The 12,207-nt window shown below is 33.6% G+C and overlaps 1 protein-coding gene across 1 annotated transcript; it reads right to left on the bottom strand.

Moving 5' to 3' along the window:
* Positions 1-341: 341 nt before the first annotated feature.
* On the bottom strand, positions 342-1,265 carry LOC128550532 (nuclear factor interleukin-3-regulated protein-like). The gene has a single exon (XM_053529747.1). It carries the CDS (start codon positions 1,263-1,265, stop codon positions 342-344), a length of 924 nt encoding a protein of 307 aa, XP_053385722.1.
* Positions 1,266-12,207: the final 10,942 nt, after the last annotated feature.

Below are 12,207 nucleotides of genomic sequence, written 5' to 3' on the forward strand. Positions count from 1 at the left end.
TCCTAAAGTCGCGCAATATTTCCGCTGCAGAACTCGTGCATATTTCTCGATACAAATCTAATAACCTATAATTCCAATGTAATATGGGATAACTAATATGGGATAACTGTACCTTGCACGAAAAAGAAAATGTTGAAAAAATGCAGTACTAACAATATAAAGTCTATAACTTTGAACAAGTAGGATATCACAAGGACTCTTCGTTAAACTTGAACTCGTTCATTTGTACTCAAAAATGATGTAAAGTTTTTTTTTCTGAAGACGTTGACTTGCAATATGTTTATAATGTTGATTCTGAATTTAGATTGTTAAGCGCACGATAGGACGAGTTGGATATCTAGCTAGACACGTTTTCTGGACCGGCTCTCTTCTTCACTAATGAAAGTTGGCTCTTCTTGGACATCTGCATAGAACCAGTAACAAGCATCGTTTGAACTGTATGGTTTTATATCTTTAATTGGCTGAGAGTATGATTTCTCATACGGGTCTGCCAAGAGACTAGTGTGAAAATGAATCTGATATGGCGGAAATACAGTTGACTGTGATTGACGGAAGTGGTCCTCTGCCAGAAAATCATAAGGATTAGAATCTTTCTTTGTGTTTTTAAGATAATTTGGACATGTATCATCGAAGTGTTCTGAGTATGAACTGGTGGAATGTATGTAAGTGTTTTTTATGTAATAAGTATCTGTAATTACCCGACTTGAAGATAAACAGGAATAAATGGAATGTGCTTCAAACGGTTGTCTATACGAAGCCTGATTCGATGACATATTCTTCCCGCGCACGTATGATTCCTGCTCAGTGGAAGGGTATCTCGTCCTGTTTTCTGATTGACTATATGTTGTCATATATTCTGAGGCCGAATGTAATGGTTGATGACCCTCCCTGTATTTAATTTCAGCCTCAACCCCTGTGAAAGTTTCATCAAGTGAAAGTCCGAACTTTGTCTTGATTAAATTTAACTCTTTCTGGAGCTTGTTGTTTTCTCTGGTCAGTTCAATAAGTTGGTTTTTCAGAGCTAGCCTTTGGCTACTCTTCTTTTGTCTGGACCTTCTTGCAGCCTCATTATTCGTACGCCTTTTCTCCCAGTAAGCATAATCTTTCTTACTTTCCGGAATGTATTCCTTCTGCCTACGGCTAGGAAAATATACCACTGAATTAGAGTTATCATCGTATTCATGGACAGCTGCAGACGATTTTGCTAGGTAAACGGATTCCGTAGGAGACGTATTGTCTGATTTCGAATGAGATGAGTTTGTCATAATAGTATATATTTCCGTCTTGGAATGATTCGAATCTGTATATCTATCCATGTTGAAAGTAAACTAATTATCCATTGAAAATGAACTTGTCCGAAAACAAGTTAGATAGAGAGGCTACCCAAAGCCATTGCTATGTTTTTCCTGTATTGTTGTGATTGTTCTTCTTACAAAACAATGGAAAGTCTTGAGCAGACACTTGTGTTTCTTGTTTGAAGTCTTTAGTAACCTGTTAACAAAAATAAATTTATTAATGGCGTGTTGAAGTAATATTGCATTTACGGTATGCAAAACATCTAACAACATTTTTTCGAATATACGAAAGCCCATAAACCATGTCGGTTCTCATCCATTCTTCCACGTTTATTTGTTGAAGTCTTGCTGACTCAAAATAAATTTTATCTTATCTTATGTTATCACATCTGGCAGTATGCCATGTATAAACTACCATCACATGTTGAAATCTAATTATACACACCTTGTTTTAAGGTTCAGAATACTTACTGTACCAAAGCATTGTTTTCCAATAACTCTCACATTGCATAAGTTTCTTTTCGGTACTGTTTTGTTGTTACTTTAAAATGTTTTATGCAATGTAGTAAGTTTTTTAATTTCTTCTTACTCGTAAATTTATTTTTGCCGTCCAGTCACATTTAGATATTCAGTAATTAATAATTTTATAGATAGCTGTTATGTTTAAAACGTCACAGTGGCTCGCTTGAAAAGAAACCCACACAAAACAAGCAAATATTTTGTGGATGTCTTCAAGGATGTATATTATAATTCTTGATAACGTGTTAGAATCGAAATGATATACCTCAAACAGTGATTTGATCAGGAATAAAGTCATTGTTAGTCGCTTAGATGCGTATTATTATATCACTCGGGCCACGCCCTTTTGGTATAGTTCCTTTCCACCTGGACTCCAAACAGTGATTTTATTCAACGACAAATCACTGTTTCGGATTAGATTATTTCTTAATTCCAAGAAATTCTGAGTAGACAATCGGGTTGAAAAACTACATCCTACTGATATCAGGCTTAAAGTGTTCCTGGAAATGGTGTCATGTTTGTCTTTAATATGGAATTTCAAACAGAACCATTTTCTCTTTAAATAAGTGATTCATTTTAATAATGTTAAAAGACACAAGATAAAGTTAAAAGTGCTTAAAGAAGATTTTCTGAAGTTGCACGTAACAATATCAAATTCTAAGTCAGGGGAGTAGGAAATGATTAAAGTAAGCATTTAGAAAAACTGGATGTCCGTCATGTGCCTTTGACATACTGACACCAGAAATGGTAGGAATATTTCACTGACTACAAGATATCATTCTATGATGTTTGACTGTTTTATGTTCAAGTGTTATCCAGTTATTATTGATAGGAAAACGTTTCAATACAAAAAGTAACATTAATTTTTTGATCAATTGACCATAAAGGAACACGTTTCACCTACTGACCACAGACAACCATCGTATCAAATTTGAAAGCCATAGTCCTAGTCTTTCTCTGTTTGGTTATTGGAATGTAGTCACTCTCAAAAGATCATCAACATACTAAACCCTTGACCAATTTGTGGTCATAGTGGTAATTATCCGAAATGTTTTAAGACTGTAGACCAAAGCCTTCTTAAATCATTGATCGAAAACTCTTTTCGATTTAGAAACATTGTTAATTTGACCTTTACGTACTGACCCAAAATATACCCGGTAATAGTGATCATAATATATTGGCCACAGGCAATCGTGTTATGAAATTTGACTCCGTCATTCTACCGTTTAATTGTTTGAATACCCTAAAGTCACTTTGACCTACTGACCCAAAACAATAGGGTCACCAACTACCCACAGTCTTCATGCTATTGAAAAGATTTAACTCTTGCCTTCTCGAGCAATTGGTCAAATACCGTTTTAAATCTTTGGATAACTGTTACCTTGACTGTTTCTTGACCTACTTTCAATATAAAGTGCGTGTCATCTACTGACCTCAAGCAACCGTTGTTTATTGACGGTCTACCCTGTAAGCGTACCTGCGATAATTGATCCTAAACAGTTGCCAATTTTAGAACGCTGTAATATATCAAGCTATGGCTTACCCAACAAATAAAAATACATTTTACTATCACTCAACCAGCGTGGGTCAAAGCAATATGTGCCTGAGGTCGTGGGTTCGATCTCCGGCCGCGTCATACCAAGGACGTGAAAAATGGTACAAGTAGCTCCCTTGCTTGGCGCTCAGTATTAAAAAAGGGAAACTGGCCTCTTCAATCATACCCTCGTGGCGATGGATTCCATCAAGAATGAGGTATCGAGAGTGATTAATGTAACTTGTAGAACTTCCTTCACAATCTACCTAAAATAAATTATGTATAAACTAATTGGAATAAATTCTCACTTTTCGGATCACCGCGTCATTGACATTTGATCTACTGACACTTGAGCATACTCAAGTTATCTACTGACCTACAGACTAGCCATCATTCTACGAAGTGCTGACACCAAAACCAAAGATTTTGTTTCGTTGTTGTTATGTTAAGAGTCAGTACGACACAATTTAGATCATATTGTTAAGCAACTGCCCTCGTGACATTTCTACGATTAGATATGGACGATATGCTATGACAGTTGTCTGTCGTTGCCTAGCACAGATGCCTACAAAGGCTACCTAGCTGCAGCCGATCTTAAAGTGATGATCTTTTATGCTTTTGACTCATTCTGTTTAGACAGTCCGTTACCTATTCTTAGTGTATGTCTCATAAATGGTAGTCTCTTATATCTTTGTCCCATTCTTATGGCAATACGCAGTAATATGTTCTCATAAGAATCCTCTGTGAACATAAGGGGGTCTGTTTTGTCTTATTTCAACGTTGTGAATGGCCCTAACTAGGACTGAAATGATAGCAATTCTTAGAGAAAACGACTGTATGACAACAGTCCGTTTTTGATTGTTTCAGTCTATGAATTGTAAGCTACAATATGGAAGAGCCTTTTTACGAAAATCTTACTGAAAGGTAGAAATAACAGCAAACGTTTAATCTGGTTATGAGTCAACTTCTACCTGTCCGATTTTGCCAGCTGTTTTCACCATCTGTCGAAACTATTTGATCTCTCCATTCTTTATATGCACTGATTTGTATGTATATTGGTAGGACTGTGTGTAACATATTAGAAATTGTTTTGTTGAGTTTATTGAAGCCACGTAAGAATTTTTATTGTATAAGTTTATTGTTGGTAATAATGGTACCAAAACTTGATCGTAAGGCATAACATGCGTTCCGTTCTGAAAGAAAAAATAACAACTTTGGATCATAACGTTATCGTAGAAACAAATGAATATTTTTGTTTGGTTATTCACTGGAAATTCAAAACATGGTTCCTCCTTCATCATTTGCAGACCACTGAGTAACTAAATTACAGAGTGTTGTGTGCTGTGCTAACATGCTGATGATTGTCAAGGGATTCACAACCTGGTAAGCATAACTGAGTTTGAATTGTTTATATGTAACCTGTAAATGCATACCTATGTACATGTAAGTTTACAAACCTTGCCTGATGAATATGTTTTTTATAGCTGTAGTATGCTACTACACAAACATGTGTATGTTTTGACCTGAGATGTTTTCATTTAAATAAGAGATATCTAAATATGAATTATATTATGTAACAATTATGTGACGTTTTCAAGGGCAGATAACTCTTTTTCAATACCGGTTACCTATAATTTTTATTGCATATATTTGTTTCTTAGATGATTGTCCTTCAATATCCAAAGTTTGAAGAAAGTCTATTATTGGAAGAAATTTCGCCCCGAATTCTAGCGTACGCCTTTGAAATAGTAAGAAACGTCCAAGTTGCTCATTTGCTGAACAATGGACTAATGAAGAACCAATCCACTAAACCACATTTAGCTTTACTGCCAAATAACCAATGATAATATAGTAAAAACTAATACAGTGACACTACCATTCAAAGTTTCTACAATCTATTTGATATACCCTCATTCGTTAAAACGTTACATACATTTAAGCACGAAAAAGTCGCGAGGCAATTCGTTCAAATATGTGCGAATCATAAGTTATCAAAGCAAAGTACTGTAAAATACATTAGATACTATCAAATAATGTTTAGTACACAGCTTTGTACGTTTGATTTCAAGGCAAAGTACTGTAGTAGCGAAAATTTCAAAGAACAAATAAATACCGTGTGCTGTGGAATTCTATTGAATCGTGTGGATCTATAGGGAAAAATTTGGGAAGAACGTTCCACAGAAAACTTTCAGGCACAATATTTCTTCCGGATTCACACTATTACTGCAAACACACAAAAAGGCAACCTCCCCTCATCCTTCCAAATTTCCTAAAAACAAAACAACAATAACCACAAACTTTGGAATAAAGGAGAACAAGACAGACAAAATTGTCATTCTTATGTCTTTTAAAAATCCATAAAAGTTTTCACGAAGCTAAAGACTATTTTCGAGGCTTTTTTGTATTTGTAACTTACATTACCATGTTACGTTTGTTACCAGAGAATGACGGAAATAAAAACCTCGATTAATATCCCATGTGACTGAGTTTAAATTCTACCGTGATATATGTGAAAAAGTACCGTTTCAATCTATTATATATATTATATCAATGATATAATATAATATTATGATATACTAGTATCCTATTATATTGCAGACATGAAGGTTGATTTATTTTGTTTATAATTTCAAAAGCGGCAGTGACACTTCACTCCTTTATAATATATACATTTTGTTTATTATACTTCTTAGGTTATTTGCATACTAGTAATTTAAAATAAGTTGAAGATAAGACTTTTTGTTCAAGGTTATTATATAAAATTGAATTTAGATATTAAGGAATGTATAAGTGATAGTTGAGCTATTGCTTATTTATAAATTTACAAAATCAATGTGAACATTGCAATATTTGTGAAGGTAAGATCAAAGATCCAATAAAAAATATCTTACTGATACAAATTATATAAAAATGTGAAAGTTGTACGCATGCCTATAAATGCAACACCCGGGTAAATAAAAAACACCACGGTTTATAAATATTGCACAGATTAAAATGGGATGAAAAATTATGACAGTTTACAAAAGTTGGATTAATGACAAGAAAAAATAACGCACCTTTCAAACACACCAATGAATTTTTTTTCCGTCCATTGTAGTGCATTGCCGATCTAAGCTTTGTCGCTGTATTGCCATGAACAACTTCGAAGAACTCGTTATGCATATGTAAATGTAAGATTTTAATTTTGATAGAAAATGCAGAGAACAATTTTGTGTGTATATCTGATTATTATAAAAATGAAATAATTTCTTAACAAAGAGGAAAAACAATTCTATGTATATTTATGAATATAAAATATTCAACTTTATCATAATTCCTTAATACGCTCTGAAGCTAAAAAAGCTACTCATATAGAATTTTGACAAAGAGTTGTTATCAAACTTACTCGGTCATAACAGTCCAATCCCAAGATATATACTTGAGACACTTATTCAGACGTGATAATAAACATTTTAACTTTTCTTGTTAAGTAAGCGTTTGTTCAAGACTGCAGGATTGTTGTGCTAATTGTTTTGAAACAAAAATAAGGATGCTATTTTCATCTGTTTTGATTAAACATATAAACAGAACCTGTTTTGACCAAAACAGCCACAAAAGGAACGACATTTCATTTGATATTTTTGTGTCAATTTCGAGCACATCCGACTATTTTTAAGCGACCATGTGACATGTTGTTACGCATTAAGCACAGCGATAATTCTTGTTTTCTTGTTTGGACTAATAAAATAGGCATACAACAATAACAAGTGCACACATACTCATTTTACTGAAGGATCCGTATGTACTCTGCGTTAGTCCTATGCTAACAGAATGATATCAGCCCTGTTTACTTCCCAATACAACAACCATTGTTTTGAATAAGAAACTGCTATACGCGACTAGCAACCACCAATTCGAGGGACTCTGGCTTTTTAAAGCGACCATTTGATATATTGTTACTATATTTAGCGCATTGATAATTCTTGTTTGGCCTAACGAAACAGGCATAGTAATAACAGCTACAAACACAATGACTGATTAAATAACTGCGTGAGTTGAACAGCTGGCAGCATTTGTACGAACGTTGTACATGTACGCGTACAAAGAACGTTCAGTATTTATCATTTGGTTTGTTAGTGACCCTCAGCGGAAATACGTTGTTGTATGACAAATGGAGGGTGAAGGTCGAGACTCTAGCCGAGACCTCATATTTATCATACTGACTCAACATATTTCCGTTGACAGTCACTGACAAGACGTGTAATTGATTTGTTTTATCGACCACTTACTTACAGCATTGAACGACATGAAACTACACTGACCCTTCGTAGAAATAAATGGGGAGGGGGCCAATCTGACCATCTTTTAACTAGTGAAAATGATAAAATATTGTGCGAGGTAAAATAAAATGTATTACAACTACACGTCTAATTTGTTAGGTTAAGTGACTATTGGAAAACACTAATAATTATTTAATTAATGCCGAGAATATAGTAAAAGACTTAAAATATGACGATGAAATATTGACTAGACTTTGCAAATTTGTGGAAGCTAACTTACACGATGGTAAAACTCAACAACAACACGTGAATATTTATCTTTTATCAACGTTTCGGCGCTTACGCCTTCATCAGGATAAATACATGATAAAACAACGGACGTGACGTCATGAAGTAAACGTTACGTTGAATGGCGGAAAAAAACATATACTGTTTTTTAAGTATTACATAAATTAATGTGAATAACAGATAGCGAGTTTAGTACGTTACGGATATAAGAATACAGAATTTCATTTAGCAGTATATATAAAAAACCATCAATAGGAAAAAACGTAATAGTACTAAACAAACGCATTTACATATAAAATTCATTACACATTAAACAATGTTTTATTTTTTTGTTTTTGTGTTTTTTTTTTAAGCTGACTTGCCATATATTAACTACAGTAGAAGACGCCTCAGCTGCAGAGTCGTTAAGGCCACTGAATTTGAATCTCTTGCCCTTCACTTCCATATGCGAAAACCTCGGTAGGAAAGCTATTACACTGATTGCCTACCCCTTGTTGTTTAAAACATACAACATGGTGTTAATCTAAGGTATTATAAACTTTTCTAACAGATGTACTATATCTGTAGGAAAGCGTGAAGTGTTTTCTTAGAAAAGTTCAATTACAAAACATGTACATGTACAGTTTTTATTTGTATTTAGTACATGTATGTACAGTGCTTTTGAATTGTATCTTCTTGTTATACTTTTATAAACAGTTTTCCCAGGATACCATATTATGAAAAACTAAAGAAACCGCTATACAAACAGAATGTATCTAATTCAGTTTTAACCTTCCACATCGATTTTTTTTAAACATTATTCTCTGTATAAGATTTATTTAAACTAATAAAAATAACGTATTCTCCGAATTTGGCATTTTCTGGTTGTTTCAGAAAGTTGTGGGCTCTCAGAGCTACTTTTCGTCCGAAGAGTTCCGAATCACCTAACGAGAATTTGTGATCACGAGGAAATTTCTCAGTACCTTAAGTCAACCTTGCATGTTATGTGCAAACGCCAATGATGAAATTTGTCCCCTTTTTATAGAACGTATGACAGCTTACTATTAATTTATGTGCTAAATTTACAAAAAAGAAGAAAAATAAGAAGAAAAAACAACAGAACTTCAGAACGATTGTAAATCTTTTAATGTATTTTTGGCCTTTTTATGTATTCAATTTAGTATGTATCTTCATTTCTTATTTACATTATTAGAATTTATCAGTCATCCCATAAACAGGTCCGGGATGAGTTGACGAATGCCTAGTTGCAAAAAGAGGATATGACTGTGAATTCATCCTATACCTTTGGTGTTTTCAAGGAATATATGATTTCTTTTTGTAGTAGGATAGAGTATAAGGGTGCACTTATACTACCTTGCTATTGACCTAGCTTTTATAGCGACGTGGAAGAGTGCCCACCTTAGGGGTGAGGGGCCCCGAGTTCGATTCAATAAGCGCACAGTCTTTAAAAGAAGCTCGAATAACACCGATTCCATTAATACGACGAATTTTCAACTCGTTTGTTATCCTTTTTACACGTATAACCGTAATGCGACGCAGCCGCACCGAGCTGTGCTATTAAAGAGATATGTGTATACTTCATATACTTTTTACTATTAGTATATTTTTCATTTTTGAGAATACAGTATAAATAATTTCGGTTCTAACATAGACTGCAGCCCCTTCACGAATCTGAGTATGAAGACACCCTATTACCTGATGTCCCTCACACCGAGTGATGTGTCTACCACAGAGCAACAAGATCAATAACGCCGAGTAGTGGTGTTTATATAGGAAGTTTATTGAAAATGATACAAAAAGACAAGTGAAATCACCTTTCAAACAGCGCACATCTTTGAAAAGTCAATGAATATCAAATCAAGAAACACTTAAAGAAATGAGAAAATTCTAACTATGACAATTAATATGACGGAATACTTAAAAATACTGGCGAAATGGAGCATTGTGACATCTTACAGCATTCATTTGGTACACAAAGCGCTCCGAGATAAGTCGACTGATTCCTTTATTTTCAACAAAGAGAAACTTGCGGAGGAAACCGTTTCCGAAGCATAAGAAGCTGTTCTTGAAGTAATTGATGTTGAAAAAGACGCTTAACTCGAACACACACAAACACACCGAATATTTGAAAAAGAAAATGTGAAAAAAACGAACTTCTGTCACTTCTGAGTTAAGCCGCAGCCGAAAAATATTACTCTTGATAATGTTGCATATATGCTGTTTGTCGATGCAGTGTTATGATTATATGCAAACAGGTTACATATATATATAGTGATACATGTTTTGAAGGAACACATGGCTATAAGAAATTTTATTTGGTGGACACCATTCTTTCGAAATAGATATGCTATGTGCTGTTTAATCTTTTCTGTTTTACTTTCTTTGACAGAAAATTGATGAGTTATAAGATAATTTTGTCCAGATCTAAAACAATATTGGAATGTTAATTGGTTACCGCAATAAAACAGTAAAAGGCAAAAAATACGTCACCGTTCCACCACTACTGTATATAGCGCCATCACTAATGGCGATAGCTCCATCACTTTTAAAAAATACCAGCATATTACTATTAAGTGATGTTTTATTAACATTTATGTTTGCCTGTGTAAGCACCATACATTATTATAGAATATAAATCCTTACAATTTTAAACCGGTGATAGCTGCACCACGGAATTGTGGACAACTCCTTTCCTTATTACCACTTTTTAGTGGTGGCGCTAGGGTTTAATAGCCGTCTTTCAGTAAGCAAGGGTCAATTTAGACGATTTTATTGTTTCGTTGAACTCGAATAGTTATTGAGAACTGTACTTTAATCTCCTTTTAAAATCATGTAGATCTCGTTTTGTTTCGTTTCCTCTGATTGGCCAACGGTTTTCTTTAGTTTAAATCTACTGGAACCAGTTGTTCAAAATGTTAACAGGGGATTAAGCTTACGGTTGATTAACTTTTAGGGTTAGTTTTTGACATTTTAGTAGATTAAAAAAAAACAAATGTATGAGTTAAGAATTATGAAATTTGAAAATTCTTTACAATAAAATCAAAACATCATACTAGTGTTTCCCACCCAGACTAGTACTTTGAATCAAAATTTAAACAGCGGTTAGTTTAACAGCCTGTTAATGTTTCGAACAACTGGTCCGTGGTCTTAATGTATTGGATTTTGATAGGTTTATATATGTAATTTCAATTTAAATCTAGTTAGATTTTCCAATTATGTATTTTTGTTTGTTCAGATCACGTCACAAATTTCAAGACTTCTAAGTACGGAAACACATGCGTTTAGATTACATTCTGAAAAAAAGGTGATACTTATTGTAGAAAAGTTACTTAGGTACGATGTTTATAATCGCTAAAACTTGATAACAGTCCTTGTATTAAGTTAAATAACACTAATTCAATAGTTACTTGTATGCTAAATGTTTATTTGTCACATGATGTTTTGACTTTCATTTTGTAAGGGAGAATTCAATTACAATATGTTCATTTTAACATTCTCCGCGTATTGTCATATGCTTACATGTATATATTTTTGATATGAAATATGATCAAATAGAGAAAACAGTATAATAGCCTTGTTTGAATTGTTTCGTTTTGTTTCTGCAAAGAAAGAACCTATGTATTTACTCATCTAGAAAGTATATCTAGTTGCCAACATAGGGGTCCGGTACGTGCTGAGATTAAGAAAATTTCTTTGTCAACATCAAAATCCAAAATCTAAAAAAATCCAAACATAAAATATAAAACGGGAAATAACCCCCAAATACCAATTTAACATGCATGCTGCAGATTTCCATTCTATCGCGCCGCGATTACACATAATTAGCTCATATGTACAACGGCACACGTGTAAAGCCATTCAATTTCAGAAAATGTATACTTCTATCACATTTAAAAGTATCTTAAAGTCATAATTTACAATTTACTACACCATATGTAATGGTCTGCTTCAAAAATATGTTAAAATACAAATTCAAAAATGCAGGAAAACTTGAATAAATCAAGTTAACGTTCTGTATATACGACCTATATTGGAATATTCCAATGTAATATGGGATGACTAATATGGGATAACTGTACCTTAGACGATAAGGAAAATATTGAAATATTGAAAATTGCAGTACTAAGAGTATTCACTATGAATTCTATAATAGTAGGAGATCACATTATCTCTTCGTTGGACTTTAACTCGTTCATTTGTACGCAAAAATGATGTATAGGTTTTTTATTTCTGAAGACGTTGATTTGTAATATGTTTATAATGTTAATTCCGAATTTAGATTGTTAAGCGCACGTGAGGACGAGTTGGATAT

Source organism: Mercenaria mercenaria, chromosome 18 (genome assembly GCF_021730395.1).
Source record: "Mercenaria mercenaria strain notata chromosome 18, MADL_Memer_1, whole genome shotgun sequence".
Taxonomy (NCBI): domain Eukaryota; kingdom Metazoa; phylum Mollusca; class Bivalvia; order Venerida; family Veneridae; genus Mercenaria; species Mercenaria mercenaria.